The sequence below is a fragment of the Periophthalmus magnuspinnatus genome, chromosome 3 (assembly GCF_009829125.3).
Source record: "Periophthalmus magnuspinnatus isolate fPerMag1 chromosome 3, fPerMag1.2.pri, whole genome shotgun sequence".
NCBI classification, from domain to species: domain Eukaryota; kingdom Metazoa; phylum Chordata; class Actinopteri; order Gobiiformes; family Gobiidae; genus Periophthalmus; species Periophthalmus magnuspinnatus.
This window is the reverse complement of record NC_047128.1, coordinates 34,741,639-34,759,264: the sequence shown is the minus strand read 5'-3', so window position 1 is coordinate 34,759,264 and position 17,626 is coordinate 34,741,639. Positions and strand designations below refer to the sequence as shown.

General features: G+C 41.6%; 1 protein-coding gene across 1 annotated transcript in view; it reads left to right on the top strand.

The window, feature by feature from the left end:
- The window catches only part of lgr4 (leucine-rich repeat containing G protein-coupled receptor 4), a 41,079-nt gene extending 24,781 nt beyond the window's left edge, over positions 1–16,298 (top strand). The window contains exons 6-18 of the mRNA XM_033984150.2: positions 2,796–2,867; positions 5,347–5,415; positions 6,391–6,462; positions 7,486–7,557; positions 7,990–8,058; positions 8,134–8,205; positions 9,693–9,758; positions 9,875–9,946; positions 10,058–10,129; positions 10,671–10,796; positions 12,890–12,978; positions 13,149–13,202; positions 13,278–16,298. Coding sequence (XP_033840041.1) covers positions 2,796–2,867; positions 5,347–5,415; positions 6,391–6,462; positions 7,486–7,557; positions 7,990–8,058; positions 8,134–8,205; positions 9,693–9,758; positions 9,875–9,946; positions 10,058–10,129; positions 10,671–10,796; positions 12,890–12,978; positions 13,149–13,202; positions 13,278–14,653 — 2,281 coding nt within the window. The 3' untranslated portion in view covers positions 14,654–16,298. The remainder of the gene's footprint in view (positions 1–2,795; positions 2,868–5,346; positions 5,416–6,390; positions 6,463–7,485; positions 7,558–7,989; positions 8,059–8,133; positions 8,206–9,692; positions 9,759–9,874; positions 9,947–10,057; positions 10,130–10,670; positions 10,797–12,889; positions 12,979–13,148; positions 13,203–13,277) is intronic.
- The last annotated feature ends 1,328 nt before the right edge of the window (positions 16,299–17,626 follow it).

Here is a 17,626-nt window from a genome sequence, read left to right as displayed (position 1 = left end):
CCTTGAGCACCAGAGCGATAGAGGCCCAGATCTACCACACCAGACAAGACCTGAGGTGTAGGCTGAGCAAAGAGGCCCCTGAGACCAGCACATAACTGCAGGGAAACATAAATGGAGCGGCATAACCGAGTGGAGCCATAGTGTATGAAACATCTGTGCAGAGTACGGACTGGAGACCCAAAGTGGGAAACACCTCCAAAGGTCGTGGAGAATGACTGAGCCCAGATCCTGTGGGACGTCCAGATCCAGACTGATAAAATGATGATGGCGACTGAAGCGGACATTGTCCAGACTGACAGTTTGAGTGGGATGAACCAGTTTGCCTAAGATTTTCATTTGGATGCACCAGAGCATCATAATATATGGTCCTTAAATTGACTCAAAGATAAGGCCTAAATAAATGGAAAAGCTGTGAAATAAATATTGTCTTAAAACTAGTCAGAGTGAGAGGTCTGTGCTCTTAAGGATCTTTACAGTTCACTATATTACATGCAGAGTGAGTCCTCTTACTTTGAATTACAATAGTTGAACTTTGATGTATTTTTCCAGAGTAAAAGTAAAATTCTGTCAGCTGGACAAAAAGTTGCAGGAATGAAGTCGTTTTGCTGCTTGAATTTTTCTTTTCCTATGGATCGTACCTGGACGACTGAGGGATTACACGGACTCTTTTTTTCCATCTAGATTTATTTTTTCACCTCGTGCATCAGCAGTTTCATTTAAATAACTAAGCACAGTGTGGAGGATCTGCAGGTCTGATGCTTCTCTTTAAAAACAGGTCGTGAGTCTCATTCACAAACAGAAAAGTCAAACTTCTGATCTCTGTGGTGCATTTCGCTCTGTGCTCCTGAGCGTGACCTGAGTCTCAGCAGATCCACCTGGTGTTTGAGGTCTGGTCAGAAGTGAGGACAGACACTCTCTGGTTTGGTGTTATATCTGTGGTTTTATGTTTTGTTGCACGTGCAAACATCTCTCGTCTTATCAGTAGCATCAGGACCGCTCCTTCTGGATGAGCAGTTATTCTTTTTCATTGTCATAAAGTGATATTTAACACTTTTTTTCCTGACAACTGTTACAAAACGGTTTTGTTCTACTTTTTGTTTCATGTACAACAGCCATTTTGAACAACTTGAGTATTAGTTACATTCTTCTATTCTTGTTGTGTTCATAATGTAATGTAATCTAAAGTAATGTAACAGTGGAGACGATGCAGGACGGGGTCATCTTGAACTACAGGATTAAGTAGAACACTGTTTGAGATTAATTAAAGTGAACATCCTCCACAACAGCTCCGATAGTGGCCCTCATAGGCCTATATCCTAAATAACTCAGCAGGACCAACCTGCTGGTAGAGTTTGTAGGCTTAATTAAAGAGCCACACTGTTCGAGCATTTCATGTTTACAAAAATGACCTGAGGGAAAAGTAGTGGGAGTCGAAATCATCCAGCGATAAGTACTTCTCCAGTGAAGACCTACATAAACTCCACCACAGCTGTGTTACCGCAGCTTGTGTGTTCGATTTAAGGGCATTTCTGGTATAAACATTAACCCACTTTAGGATATTTATAACGTCACATTTAAGGCAGCCACAGGGGTCGTGAGTACCTGCTGAGTCTGTCCAAGTCCCATGTCTGGATAAAAGCAGAGGCAGAGAGGTCATCTGGTTTAGAGCAGACGACATATCAATAGTATTTAATAGACTGGAGCCAGGACCGGGATAGGACGTAGAAATATACCTTCTGTACTTTTAAATAGGACCATAAAATACCTCTATATAAACTCACATTTCTACATAAATTATACCTGTTGCAATAACGCATTTTGAAGTGAGATTTAGTGCTTCTGAACATGAAATTATTCTTTATACCTCTGACAAAACCAACCTAAAACAGGATAAACCCCTTTTCTAATCTAACCTACGATAAATAAAACATCAACTGCAATTCATAAATAGCCTGGTTAGTGTCTGTAAGTATATTTATAGTACTTATTTGACCAGTTAACAGCGTAAACTTCAACGTACGACAAGGAATAAGTTCCCCAACTAGAACCAAACGTCCACATGATAAATCCAGAGCCAAAAACAAACACGTTCATCTATTTACCGTATAAATAATTACCTAAAAAATCATCTTCGTCGTCTAAAATCCTGCTGGATAATAGCACAAGTTTGGTCCTAATGGAAGCTTAGTGTTCTTTATACATCCAGTCGCACAGACGCATAAACAGAGGTGGGTGCAGTGAGTGGTTTGGCTTCAGGCTCAGTGTAAACTCATCAGGATAAACAGGAAGAAGAGCCCTGGATCTATTAGACAAAGAGCTCTTTTTTCCAAGTCCACACTCAGACACACCTGATTCACAAACCACTGCTCCTGAGCTGAAAATGAGCTCGACGTTTGTCCTGGAAGCTCTAAACCCACAGCTTTACCTTTTAGCATCGTACTAAAAAGGTCAAATACATGTAATTCTCTTATTTGTTCCACGTTTTCTGCAAAAATCTCTGTGTTTAATACTCTGCTGCTACTAAAACATGCACAAATACTCTTACTATTACTGCTAAAAATATAAAAATCTGCTTCTGTAGCGCAGGATAACGTGAATACTTTTAAAATTAAATCTATCCGTGGGTTTTAGATCGAATGAATGATGTAAAACTCTCAAAATTTAGCTTAAATCCGGAAGCTAAACCCTTAAATATACAAAATATCCACAACAGAAAGTGCCAGAGTGATACTTTCTACTATCTACCGCTGTATGTGTCGACTATTCTGACGGTTTCAACGCTTCGTCTTTTCCAGGCATCTCCATAACAACCGTATTAAGGCCATCGGGGAGAAGTGCTTTGCTGGTCTGGTGAATCTGGAGACGCTGTGAGTAATGTTTGTAATAGCAGTGTGTTTGTGTACATTAACAGCTCCCCGCCCTCTGCTGCTCCACTCCTCCAGACATCATTGTGTCCACTTCCGTCTTTAATTGCTCCAGGATAAATAGAGCAAAGTACACGATGCTTATCGACCGTGCCCTCCCGCTGTTCACTTCCTCCGGCTGGAAAAAGTCAGTCGCTTCTTAACCCGGTGTCGCTCTTCCTCAAAATGGAGCGTTTAGTTCTGTTTATCGTAAAGGTGCGTCGTGAATCTTTTCAAGGTAGAGGTCCCTGGGTACAAATGTACAAATCGTCTTGGTCTAATGAAAAACACACATTACAGACTTTGCACTGGGCCGTGGGTAAACAGAACCTTTAGCCCCGAAGTCCCACGTTTCTGCCGTGTACACGACTTTTCTTTCTCTTCGGGTGTAGTTGTCCCTCACTGTAACGTGGTTCACCTTTCGCAGATTTTTTTTTCAGATTTTGCATGTTTTTTTACACTGTATGAATGTGCGTTGTGTTCTGTGTCCTGATTGGCTGAGGGACTGTAGACCTTTGTCCATCAGTCTCCTCCGTCCCTGGTTTATCGCAGGAGTTGCGTTCTAAAAATAACCCGCAATAGTTGAAATCCGTGAAGTATCAGCTTTATTTTTTACATTATTCTGTCTGTTTTTGTCTGTAAAACCCCTCACCACACACTTTATACACTTTTCTCACACAGGCGTTAACATTTTCTCACATTTCTCTCTCGTTTAAACTCTCTCAAAGTTCAAACCTTCGTAGGCGTCTTTGTCGGTGCAGAACGTTTCATCGACATTGTGGGTTTTGTCGGGGAGAAAACAAATTGCAAACGTACAGCACTTCAGAGTCACACTGAGATCCAACGTTTATGTGAATTTGTCTGAACACATTCTGTACTGGACAGGAGACACGGCACGGAGGAGACTGATGGACAATGGTCTACAGTCCAACAGCCAATCAGGACGCACAACACAATGGTCTACAGTCCAACAGCCAATCAGGACGCACGACACAATGGTCTACAGTCCAACAGCCAATCAGGACGCACGACACAATGGTCTACAGTCCAACAGCCAATCAGGACGCACGACACAATGGTCTACAGTCCAACAGCCAATCAGGACGCACGACACAATGGTCTACAGTCCAACAGCCAATCAGGACGCACGACACAATGGTCTACAGTCCAACAGCCAATCAGGACGCACGACACAATGGCCTACAGTCCAACAGCCAATCAGGACGCACAACACAATGGTCTACAGTCCAACAGCCAATCAGGACGCACGACACAATGGTCTACAGTCCTTTAGCCAATCAGGACGCACAACACAATGGTCTACAGTCCAACAGCCAATCAGGACGCACAACACAACGCACGTTCATACTCATTCATAAAAAACTAAACTAAAAAAAAAAAAAAAAATCCGTGAAACAGTGAGGCCGCGAAAGGTGAACTGCGAGGAACAACTGTGTAGGAAAACATTTATATTTTTATTTCTCAGACAAATATTTGGGCCTGAAAACAGGTCTTGATTTTTAGTTTTGTTGTATAAAACTGCACTTTTTTTCTTTTTTTTTTAATCTGCGAAGGTTTGAACTTTGAGAGAGTTTAAACGAAAGAGAAATGTGAGAAAATGTTAACGCCTGTGTGAGAAAAGTGTATAAAGTGTGTGGTGAGGGGTTTTACAGACAAAAACATAGAGAATAATGTAAAAATAAAGCTGATTTCGCCTATTACGGGTTATTTTTAGAACATAAACCGTGTGCATATCTATCAATGTGTTTTTATTAGTCAAAAATACAGACCTGTAGCTCGTCTAAGTGGAGTTACTTTTTTTTTTGGTTTTTTTACGTTTGTCTCCATGGAGGCACATACAGTAAGTTAAATGCCTTACAGCGGAACATTTAAGTCAAAACAATAACATCTCCATGGAAACGAGCAGCACTTTCCACCAGAGAAGTGGAGCTTTAACACAATTTTAGAAACAATCATCGTATCTCCTTCAGCGTTTTTTTTTTTTTTTTTAATGCCTTTTTTTAGGTGAATATTGTGATGATGATTTTACGGAAATCCCTCAGAAATCTGCTCAAATGTTCCTGTAAATGTCTTTTTAACAAAACGTGAATGCAGAATTATCACAATCATTATTTAGAACACGCTGCATGTCACTGTTTGTTCACCTATTTAGTTGTTTTCTTAAATAGTTTTATTACTGCAGACAAAATACTTTATAACGAGAGTTTTGATGCATTTTTTGAGTCTCTGTGTCGACATGAGTAACACAGGATCATAGATAGCTCCTGGTGTAAGTAAATAATTAAAAAATGTGCATATTTTAGCCAGTAGCATAAAGAAAAATTAAAATGCATGACTTATTTTTACTTCCCGCAGTTATCCAGCTCATACTTTAAATATCCAACCGTTTTGTGACTTCCTGTTCCTATAATTTGTGTTGCAGAGATCTTAACTTCAATAACTTGATGATTTTTCCCAAAGCGATCGAGGCCCTGCCCAAACTTAAAGAGCTGTGAGTATCCCGCCCCGCCGCAGATCCCTGAGAGGGTTCGTTCTGTTATGGGACGAGGGGGATCGTCTCCGCGTAAAGACGTCCTGTCACCGCACATAAAGACGCTCGGAGATAACGTCGGACTGGGGCGCACTTTAAAATCAACCCAACAATTCATTCATTCCAGATGTTTTTACTAAAATGTGACGCTCGGTGGATAATTAACTTTCATTTACTGCCATTTGAAGTCTGTGTAATAGTAAAGGCTGTACATTAGCACACCGTTATTACAAATTACACTTACAATTAGTCGTTAAAGGAATAATTATGTGTACAGGGAAGTCGTAAATGTGATGCTTTTTAAACGTGTCACTGAAAAATAGAGATTACATTTTGACATTAGCTTCACAAAAGACATGACACGAGCGAACGCAAAGCTACCACTCCGATTTTACGCGTTAAATACAATATATTTTTTAATTTTAAGACATAAACGCAGTATTTGATTAGTCCCGCCTACTTCAAACCTCTCTGCAAAGTAAATTTCCCATATTTTTTTCCTGTAGACTTGAAAAATCACATTATTTAGCTAAATTATCTGTAAAATAATACGGAAACATGCAAGACGTTTCTGCTGCAGTGGGACCAGAGCGATGGAATAAACAAGTACAATTTACATTTCACACATTTACATTAGCGTGTGAGCACAGATAAGACTGATTAAACAATAAACGTGTGAAATAAAACAGCAGACGTGTCAATTTAAAACACAAAATGACCCATAAAAGCCTCCTGTGAGACTAAAGGATTTGACAAAGGCGAATGTGGCATGTTTTTAGTCCAGGAATATTGTAATAACCGTGCAGTTTCTAATGTTTCACAGACAGATTTGTAGTGGGCTCCGTACAAACTTTATTTTCCGTAATAAGTGTTTACTGCTGTGCTGAGCATGTTGAGCCCAAAGTCCTGATTGTCTCTTTGACCTTCTTCCCGCAGTGGCTTTCACAGTAACGACATTGCTTCCATACCTGAAGGGGCCTTCCATAACAACCCCCTGCTACGAACCATGTAAGGTCACTCTCTGATCCACGAAGACTGCGCTCAAATACACTCGACGCACTAATGACTGGGACAAATACCAGCGCGGTGTCTCTGTGTCAGGAGTGTGGGACTGACTCCACTACAGTAATGATTCTGAGGAGGGAGAGAGCTGTAGGATTTATAAAACTGGATGTTTGATATGATACTATGGCAGGTTAATAACAAAAAAGGGGGAAAAAAGAAAAAAAACATCATAAAAAAATAATAAAATAAAATAATAATAATAATAATAATTCATTCCATAGAATCTCAGAGTGCTACAATAAAACAGAAAATCGACACATATCTATAGGATTTATAAAACTGGAGATTTGATTTAATGTTATGGCAGGTTAATAAAAAAATATAAAAATAAATAATTTAATAAATAATAATAATAATAATAATAATAATAATGGTAATAATATCAATAATAATAATGATAATGATGATAATAAAAATAGATAAATAAATAATAATAATAATAATCATTCCATAGAATCGAGAAAAGAGTGCTACAATAAAACAGAAAAAATATCTATAGGATTAATAAAACTTGACATATGATATAATACTGTGGCAAGTTAAGAAAAAAAAAATAATAATAATATAATAATAATAATAAATATAATATGGATGGATGGAATAATAATAAATATAATAATAATAATAATAATAATTAATTCCACAGAATCTCAGAGTGCTACTATAAGACAGAAATCACAGTAAACAGTAAAACAGGACAATATTTTTAATTACTCATAACTTTAACGTTATATGGGTCGATTCACTTATATTGTATCATAGAGCCTTATAGTCTTCTTCATCAAACATGATTTATTCTTCCTTTTTCAATCCTTAAACTTTAGAATAAGACTTTTCACTGTCTTTAACTCATCCTGTACGAGTCAGCTCTGTTCAAACCCGTTCAGTCGGAGCTTGTCCAGTGTCCAGAAGATGGTGCCATTGTAAACGGCTGCAGAGTGACCTTTTTTTCTTCTTGTGTCACAGACATTTATACGACAACCCTCTGTCGTCTGTGGGGGCCACGGCGTTTCAAAACCTGTCCGACCTGCACTCACTGTAAGTCCCTCTACGTCCTACGCCGCACGGAGACAAAACAAAACACACGCAGCTGTAAATTAACATGATAAAACTTTAAATACCAACATCTAGAATCAAAAATCGAAGGTAGGAACCTGTGGAAGAAATGAGTGTATAAAAATATCTAAACAGGACACGCTAAAATATCATAAATTAACAAAATCGTCTTGTTATTTCTGCGATTTTGGATCATTTTAACCATTTATTTACACTGTATTGATGGCATTACTTCACCTTTTCATGAACAGACCCACTAAAAACAAAAGAATGAACAAAACTACTGGCGTTTTCAGTTTAATACCAGATTCTACCACAGTTTTTATCCGTCCTCCGTCACCGTTTTACTCCACGGACTCGATATTACATCACATTAAGACTAAACAATGGTTCTGTTTGTCTTGTTTTCTTCAGGATGTTGCGTGGAGCCAGCAAAATGGAGAACTTTCCCATTCTCACAAATACCAACAACCTGGAGAGTCTGTGAGTGTCATAAGCGCTTTGGTATTTTTACTGTTTTATTTTTAAAAATGACTCATTCTGTGTTTATATTTTCAGGACGCTGTCGGGCACCAAAATATCCACAGTCCCCGCAAATCTGTGTGACGACCTGAAGCTTCTGAGGACTCTGTAAGAAACGATTCACTTTAAACTAAACTACACGTGTAAATGAGTCCCAGTATATCTCACTTTTAGACTTTTATTCTTTTTTTAGCCATAAAAATCATGAAGGAAGTCTCAGAATACACTGCGTTTTTCACACAACTTCCTCTATTTTACACATCTATCTGTATTTTTCTTTGACGCTTTGAATAAGTGCCAAAAATCCTCACGACGCCTGCGCTCTGATTGGTCGTCTTCGAGGGTGACGTGAGCGCTTTACCGTAATGACAGTGACATATTTAAAGAGCCACATGCCTCCGCTTTGAGACGCCGTTTGAATTTATACGATAGAACAATTGTTTGCGGAGTTACGGCGATGGAGAGTCCACAACCGCGAGTCTAACGGCGGCGAAGGGTTAAGGCCTGAACGATTATGCAAAAATATTACTCAGTTCACACTAAAAAACTAAAAACAGACACTTTAAACAAACAGAACTGATAGATTTGTGTCGACATTTTTACACTGGCTGCTTAAATTTACTCAAAAAGCTTTACAAATATAATATTGCAGTTATTATTTATTCAATAATTGGCCAAAAAAAAAATCGCATTCCAAAAAAAAAAAAGGTCAAACAGTTTAATATTTGGTTGTTCCGCCTTTAGATTTGATCACAGCACGGATTCACTGTGTCATTGTTTCGATTTCGCTTCTGCAACGTCACAGATTCATTTCCATCCAGTGCTGCATTAGTTTTTCACCTGTTGCATTGATGCTGGTCGAGTCTGACGCTGCTCAAAGCTTCTCCAGCTCATCCCAAAGATTCTCACTGGGGTTAAGGTCTGGACTCTGTGGTGGACGATCCATGTGTGAAAATCATGTCTCTCTCTGTCTCTGCTTCTCCTTCTCTCTGCCTCCCTCTCTGCTTCTCTCTCTTTCTGTGCATCTCTCTCTCTCTGCTTTTCTTTCTCTCTCTGCCTCTCTCTCCCTTTCTCTCTCTCTCTTTGCATCTCTTTCTGTTTCTCCCTCTCTGCTTCCATTTCTCTCTCCCTCCCTCGCCCTCTTTCTCTCTTTCTGTGCATCTCTCTCCCTGTCTCTGTTTCTCCCCCTCTCTCTCTCTGCTTTCTCTCTCTCTTTCTCTCTCTCTGCTTCTCTTTCTCTCTCTCCTCTCCCTCTCAGCCTCCCTTTCTCTCCGTTCTTCTCCCTCTCTCTCTGTCTCTCTCTGTGTCTCATTCTCCTGATCCTCTCTTTCTCAGTTTGACATTTTCATCTTGGAAATTGCCCAAAAATCCCCTGATGTAATAACCTGATCATTCACTTTATTTCAGCTGACCTCACTCTGCTGAACATAGACCTGACTCGTACCTTTAGACTCGGGCCTATTTGCTCAGTTAAATCCAGGTGGCGACTTTTTTTTTGGCCAGACAGTGTATAAAGTGGAAAAGGAATATTGTTGTAAAGCCGTTTTTTTTTAAATAAAGTGAATTAATTAATCCCGTGTGTGTCTTTTCCACAGGGATCTGTCCTATAACGACATCGTGGATTTACCGTCGTTCCAGGGCTGCGTTCGACTCCAGGAAATGTAAGAAACGCAATCACAAATGAATAAAAATGTGATGAAACGTCTGAAATAAACGACGGATGAAACACAAACGGTTATAGTTTTTAAAGTTTATTTTTAACTTCCCGATTCCGCAGAAGCTTTCAGCACAACTCCATCCAGAAGATCGACCGAGACACTTTTCAGGGTCTGTCTTCTCTGCGTTTGCTGTGAGTCAAACACCACAAAAAAAACACACAAAAACACAAAAAACACAAAAGAAAACCCCCGATGTTTACGCACGTCACACATTAAACTACATGTTATTGTTGTTTTTACAGAGACCTGAGCAGAAACCAGATCCGAGTGATTCACAAAGACGCTTTTCTCACACTGTCGGCGCTCACCAACCTGTGAGTACAACACACAATATTTACCAAAGTACCTAGAGCTGTAATCGACCAAATAATATGTCATTTTTCTTCTTCCGTGCGTCGATTAAATTAATTGTGCAAATATTGTGTACACAGAGAAGTACTGGTATAAAAGTATCTTCACGTGAAAAGGCAGATTAAACTGTCCCGTCACTCCTAAATCTCCAGCTAATTTGTTCCGTGCCTTTTTTTTTTCTGCTGTTGTGCATTTAAATCCTTATAATCCCGTAAAATACTTAGTCGATTAAGAAGTAATAAGTGTAGTAGGTGTGGTAGTAACATGCAGTAGTGATGAATAATTAAATATTATCTGTATTATCTGTAGTAGTAATGTTTTTTATCGCGTTTACATATTCATTCTTTCTTTTTATACCATAACTCCAAGTATTATTCATCCAATTATTGAATTATTTTGTGATATGGAAGAAGAAAGTAGCAGCAGAACAGTTTAATTTAATTAGCATTCGGTGAATACTAAAGTGTGTGTGTGTGTGTGTGTGTGTTTAAATTAATTCTGCAGAGATCTGAGCATGAACTCTCTGACCCTGGTTCCCACGAGCGGACTGAGTTCACTGAGTCAACTCAAACTGTCCGGAAACCCCCAGATGAAGAACGTGCTGCCTGCGAAAACACTGCCCAAACTCAGGTGAGCACGAGCGCTGCTTTTGTGTTAGCGTTAGCGTTAGCGTTTACGTCCGATAAAGACCAAACGCACGTCGCAGATACGTTTTTATTCACCTTTTTGCTCGTCGTTGAATTATCTCTGACATAAGTGGTGCGTTTTATTGTAGGTTCGAGACGTTTACCTTCATTTGTGTTAAATACGTCGTTTGACTTGTTTCACCGCAAGGATGGGACGATAAACAATAATATCGTTTATCGTGAGAAAAATGAAACACAATAATCGTTCATGGGATATTTTATATACCGTAAATGTCGGACTATAGAGCGCACCTGAATATAAGACGCAGGTTTTCATATTGTAACGTGAGATATTTACACAGAAAGACGCTACACGGACACACAAAAAAATGTGCGGTGCGGTGGCTCTATTTCCTTCTTCGTTGGTCAAACTTACGTGCAGTGACTCTATTTCCTTCTTTGTTGGTCAAACTCATGTGCAGTGGCTCTATTTCCTTCTTCGTTGTTTAAACTCATGTGCAGTGGCTCTATTTCCTTCTTCGTTGGTCAAACTTACGTGCAGCGGCTCTATTTCCTTCTTCGTTGGTCAAACTTACGTGCAGCGGCTCTATTTCCTTCTGCGTTGGTCAAACTTACGTGCAGTGGCTCTATTTCCTTCTTTACTGGTCAAACTTACGTGCAGTGGCTCCATTTCCTTCTTCGTTGGTCAAACTTACGTGCAGTGGCTCTATTTCCTTCTTCGTTGGTCAAACCTACGCGCGGTGGCTCTATTTCCTTCTTTACTGGTCAAACGTACGTGCGGTGGCTCTATTTCCTTCTTCATTGGTCAAACTCACGTGCGGTGGCTCTATTTCCTTCTTCGTTGGTCAAACTTACGTGCAGTGGCTCTATTTCCTTCTTCGTTGGTCAAACTTACGTGCAGCGGCTCTATTTCCTTCTTCGTCGGTCAAACTTACGTGCAGTGGATCTATTTCCTTCTTTATATTAAAAACTACATCATATCCATTTCTTCGTGTGTTTTTCATGATGCGCAAAATGACCGTTCAAAATCAAAACTAGTGAATTCTTCAGAGCAGAATCTTTCCCCACGTCTGTCTCACTTTTACGTTTACAGCTGGAGAGCGCCCCCCGGTGGTAAAGTAAAGTAAAGTGTTTGGGAAGCTTTTTGTCCCGGGAAAATTTAGAATCATCGCTGTTTTCACTGATGACAAAGTTCAATTACACAAAAGTTATTTAACCCTATAGCGTCGCATGTTATCGCCGCCATTAGACTCGCGGCTCGTTACGGTATAATGTGCATACGTGGCCCTCGGAGACGACCAATCAGAGCGCAGGAGCCGCCAGTCAAAGGAAAAATACAGACGGATGTGTAAAATAGAGGTAGTTGTGTGAAAAAAAAGGCAAAAGTACACGCCGATACTTCCTTAAACTTGATTTTTATGGCTAAAAAGAGTAAAAGTCTGGTCTTTAACGCACTCAGTCCTTAAAGAATTAAACAAGGAGCTTATTCATCACGTTAAAATTATAATTATTCATATTCCTTAACGTCGTCATGGTGATATAATCGTTAATCGCAATTATTTTGACCGTGATAATCGCAACGCAGCATTTAAATATCATCCCAGGCCTAACTCCCTGGACTAACAGCCAGTTTACGCCCCACAAACGCCGATTTCTTTGTGCGTTTGTTGAAAAGTGTTTGGACGCCACACTCCTGATGTAACGTCTAATTCTGACTGTATTGTTTTACACATTTGCGTCAGATTTGCTGCAACTCTCGTAAAAAGCCAAACAGTTGCTTATATATTTGAAGAGATTAAAATAGCGCTTTGATTATTTGTATTGCCGCATTCTTTCCTAATTGTCCAATCCACGTAAAATCGTTGTAATGTGTTTTAACTTAGAAGCACCTCTCCCTAATGAGAAATACAGGTTAATGACTCGAGCTAAATCCACCAGCGGAAACATTAAGATGAATAAATGTCTGTGGCAAACTCATTATTTTTATGTTTTCCTGATGTGGGCGTTTTGGGACACTCCGGAGAATAGCAGGATGTGAACGCTCTATTGAATAATTACTGTATTTTTTTGTTGCAGGTCCATCTCCGTGCCCTACGCCTACCAGTGCTGCGCCTTTTCCGGATGTGACCAGTCGAGTTTAGAAGAAAACGACGCGAAGAAATCAGGTGGGAAAGTCCAAAACGTTCATTATTATTGTAGATAAGACAAGAGAAATGATTATTGTCGTTCTATTTGAGGTTGCACGATGCGATAATTTCATTTTTATGCACGAATGTTGATCTTTCTTTGTTGTTTTGAAGTGTTATGTTCTAAATAAACGGATTTCTTACCGTAGGCGGAGAGGAAGTGGAAAGGATCTCCATGTTGATGCATTGCTCCCCTTCGCCAGGTAAACATCTAACGCGTAAAACAATCGATTTTTTATTTGTACGCGTGTGTTTAACCAGCGTTTTGCACGTTTTAGGCGCCTTTAAACCCTGCGAGCACTTGTTGGGGAACTGGATGATACGTCTGACCGTGTGGTTCATTTGTCTGGTGGCTCTCGTCTTCAACGGTTTGGTTCTCGTGGCCACGTTTGGGCCGACTCACCGGACGGCCCGACACCCCTACGCTCTGCCCCCCAGCCTGCCCCCGGCCCGGCTGCTCATGGGGCTGTTGGCGCTGGCGAACCTCCTCTCTGGACTCTACGTGGGGATCCTGACCGCGCTGGACCTCGCCACTTGGGGCTCGTTCGCCGAGTTCGGGGTGTGGTGGGAGATGGGCCCGGGGTGTCAGATCACAGGGGTGCTGGCGGTGTTCTCCTCCGAGTGGTCGATTCTGTTGCTGGCGTTGGCGGCGGTGGAGCGGAGCGCGTCGGTACGTGTGATCCTGGGGAAGGTCATGCTGTCCCCCCGCAGGAGCAGCTCTCACGGGGGGTGCTGGAGAGGGAGTCGGCGCTTCAGTCTGGCCGCGGGGGTCCTGGCTGTCCTGGCCGCGGCCGGAGCCTGTCTGCCGCTCCTGACCTCCAGTGACCAGGCGTCGCCCCTGTGCCTGCCCTTCGCGGGGGTGGACAGTCCGGCTCTGAGCGTCACCGTGGTGCTGGTGCTGCTCAATGCTCTGGCGTATCTGTTCACGGCGGCGGTTTACACACAGCTCTACTGCCACCTGGGCCGCGTGGAGCTGGCCGACCCGGAGCAGTCTGGGGCCCTGCGGCACGTGGCCTGGCTCATCTTCACCAACTGTATCTTCTTCTGCCCCGTCGCCGCCTTCTCATTTGCCCCTCTCCTCACGGGGTCCGCCGGCGGTCCGGAGATCGCCAAGTCCGTCACACTGATCTTCTTCCCGCTGCCCGCCTGTTTGAATCCTGTGCTGTACGTGTTCTTCAGCCCGGCCTTCAGGGAGGACTGGTCCAGGCTGCGCGGCCTCAGAGGGGCGTCCCGAGAGGTCAAAGGTGAGGGTCAGTGTGACGACGGGGGCGGGAGCTCGGAGCTGACGGATCGAGGCTCGTCTACGTTGGGCTCTGAGTGCGGGCTGTACTCTCAGCTCTGCGCAGAGGTGTGTGAGCGCTGCGAGGCGGCTCTGCACGCCCGGACCTGTCCCTCCAGCGCCTCCGTGTGCAGACACTTGGTGAAGGCGCACAGCTGTCCCACCCTCTCGGGGGCGCCGTTGTGCCCGCGCGCAGAGGGTTTTTGGGCGGACAGCGGTACGCCTCTGGCCCAGTCGGAGTACGCGGACGAGGGCGACTCTTTTGTATCGGACAGTTCAGATCAGGTGCAGGCCTGTGGCAGGGCCTGTTTCTGTCAGAGCAGAGGACTTCCACTGGTACATTACTCATACAACATACCTCGAGTCAAGGACTGACCTGCACTATCAGAGACGCTTCAAACTCAATGTGCCAACTACCGTTAAAAAGACTACAAAAGCACTTAGGTATGTACTTACTGTGTAAACAGAAATGCAACCATTTATTTAAAGGGATCTGAGTGGCGTGTTAAGGACATGTTTTTACTCTGAGCACATCACGTTAAGACTCAAACAGTGAATCTGTTGCCACGGTGCCTCTGGATCTCATGTCGTCAAAGACTCAGTTCGTGTTATAAGCTTTTAAAATGTTTTATTTGTATGCTTCTTGTTGATTCCTAAGCTTCTTCACCCCAAAATAATTTTTATTTGGATGTATGATTTTTATAAGTGAAATGTAGCACATGTATCCTGTTCTTTGGTTTGTGTGAATGTATTTGAGGTGGTCTCTCTCGCCCTTAGGTGGAGGACACTGTAACTTCAGCAATAACTTGTGTACGTCTGTGATGGTAATCAGCACAAGAATGATTTAGCTCCACGCCCTGGTCCGTGAATAAACACCTCTGGTTTGGTGTAACCAAGACTAAGAATGTGATTAAAGTAGCAGATTTCACTGTTTGGCCACAGCTCCCATGCTCCGCGGGACATTATTTATTGTTGGAGCAGCAGGAAAGTCTGGGAGTCTTCAGCTGTGGAAATGGCCTTTACATTAGTAAACTCGAATACATGATAATTCAACAGCAAAATAGAAACAATTACATGCAAAACAAAAATATCTTTGGTTTATAAAAGGAAGTAGATCAAGAATTACATAATCAGAAGTTTAAAAATAAAAAATAATCAGCACTCGTTAATCCGGTGTACACAATCAGGAATTTACATGAGCGTTATCCCAGTTTTCCTGGTTTTCTGCTGGATGTGCATCAGACAGGCAGCTGAGTCAACAAGAAACAGGCCAAATATTTTATAATGAACTTTAATAACAAATCTTCAGTCACAGATTCATGCAGAACCAATATTAGTATTACAATAAGTATTACAGCGAATGATGCAACAGCCTGAATACCCACTATGAAAACAGATCAGGTGTAAATGTCCCTTTGGTCGAGCTGCAGGTTTAATGCAGAGAGCCGCAGTGTGACGGGGTTTGGCTGGTGTATGTAGAGCATGACTGTACACATAAAGGTGGGTCCGCCCTTGCAGCGTGTATCCACAAGTGCACATCATGTGAGCGCTCAGGAATTTAGGCAATGTTCATTTGTAGTTCGTTCAATTCAGACTTTTTCTAACCTGTTTAGGCGTCGCATATTGTCCTGTTTTTCTGTTGATCTGATTCCAAATGTGTGGTGCTTGTAAATCTGACAGAATAAATGTAATCAAGAATGGGATGCTAAGTTAAGGAAGCTACCTCCATAAATGCATAGGCTGCGCTTTGTTTCATTTGCTTTATGTTGAGAAATGTACCATATTGTTTTAATTCAAATGTGGGAGGTTGTGTACTGTAAACTGTGATTATTTTGTTAGCCAAAAAATAAACTATGAATTATTATTTTATCTTTTATAGATGGGATGGAAAGTATAAAACGTTTCACAGAAATTCAGTCTAAATTAATGTTTTTAGTTCCGTTATCAGAGATCCCCAGGTTTTTGTTCTAGTCAAATAATTTGTTCTAATTGTGAATAAAATAAATTGAATTACGTGCGTATTTTAATATGTACATTTGTTTCTATGCGTAAAAACACTGTTGATCGGTTTTGATTGGACCACACAGAGCAGCGTTTCCATGGAGATGTTACTTTTCTACCTGGAATGTCCCACAGTATGGCATTAAACTTATTTATCCTGCATTTATTCAATTACAGGTGATTTATTGCTCGGAAATACGTTAGGAAACCTGCAGGGTGGTTTCCATGTTATTTTAATGAGAACATTTCCTCATTTTCATACATTTCAAAGTCTTATAACGACTTATTCCCTTCATTGAAAAACGTGAAATTTGGCACAGTGACTCTCCAGGTCGTCCCCGTCAAAAAAGTCTCATGGCCCAACTTTGTATTTCGCACGGTGTTGCCATGGCGATGCCTCAAAAAACCCATGTTAGTCCATTTTAGCGCATCAATTTCGAGTTTCCTCTGCCTTTTTGACTTTTATTCCCTTCATTGAAAAACGTGAAATTTGGCACAGTGACTCTCCAGGTCGTCCCCGTCCAAAAAGTCTGACGGCCCAACTTTGTATTTCGCACGGTGTTGCCATGGCGACGCCTCAAAAACCCCATGTTACTCCATTTTAGCGCATCAATTTCGAGTTTCCACTGCCTTTTTGACTTTGTTTAGTTGCACGCTCACGGCTTTAATTATCTTTGTTTTGGTATGTTTTTTTGTCGTCTTTTTCAATGTCCTTGTGCCATTTCCCCTCGCTGTGTGGACTAATTGGCACAGAGTGGAAAAATAGCCTCCTTTAGACCGCGTTAAAGCGCACTGTGAAACTCGATGAGGGGGTGAACTCTGCAGCCTTGTGTATTTCAGCATCGCTCTGTGTCAAAACACCTGTAAACATAGTCTCGCTGTGACACGGGGGTTATGTGTGTTATTAGCAGCGGTCTGACATGTCCAAGGCCCATGCACGGATCCTTTGCAGCTGCATGTAGAGCGGCTATGGGAAATATTTACATGTGCGCCATCAAAGGGGGCAGTGCTGAGTGATAGTGGAGCTTCTGCTTTTTTAAAACTCACCATGTGCTTCTCCTCAGAGCTATTTAGACCCCTGTCTTCACATCGCACATTCCTCACACATCGGGCTCTGTTCGGGCTTCGGTCGATAAAACTAAAGCCGTCCCAAACTCCCGTGGACTTCTGAGGATCAGGGAAATGCAGTTAGAGGTTTATGTGCAGCTTGATTTAGTAACATAATAGATACGCTCCATAAAAATAACATCATAACCCCTTCAGCAGCTTATGTAATACTGGGATGTAAGTGAAAGTAGTTTTTTGCCTTCAGGGTTAAAGGTGCACTATGTAACTTTTCTGATTTGG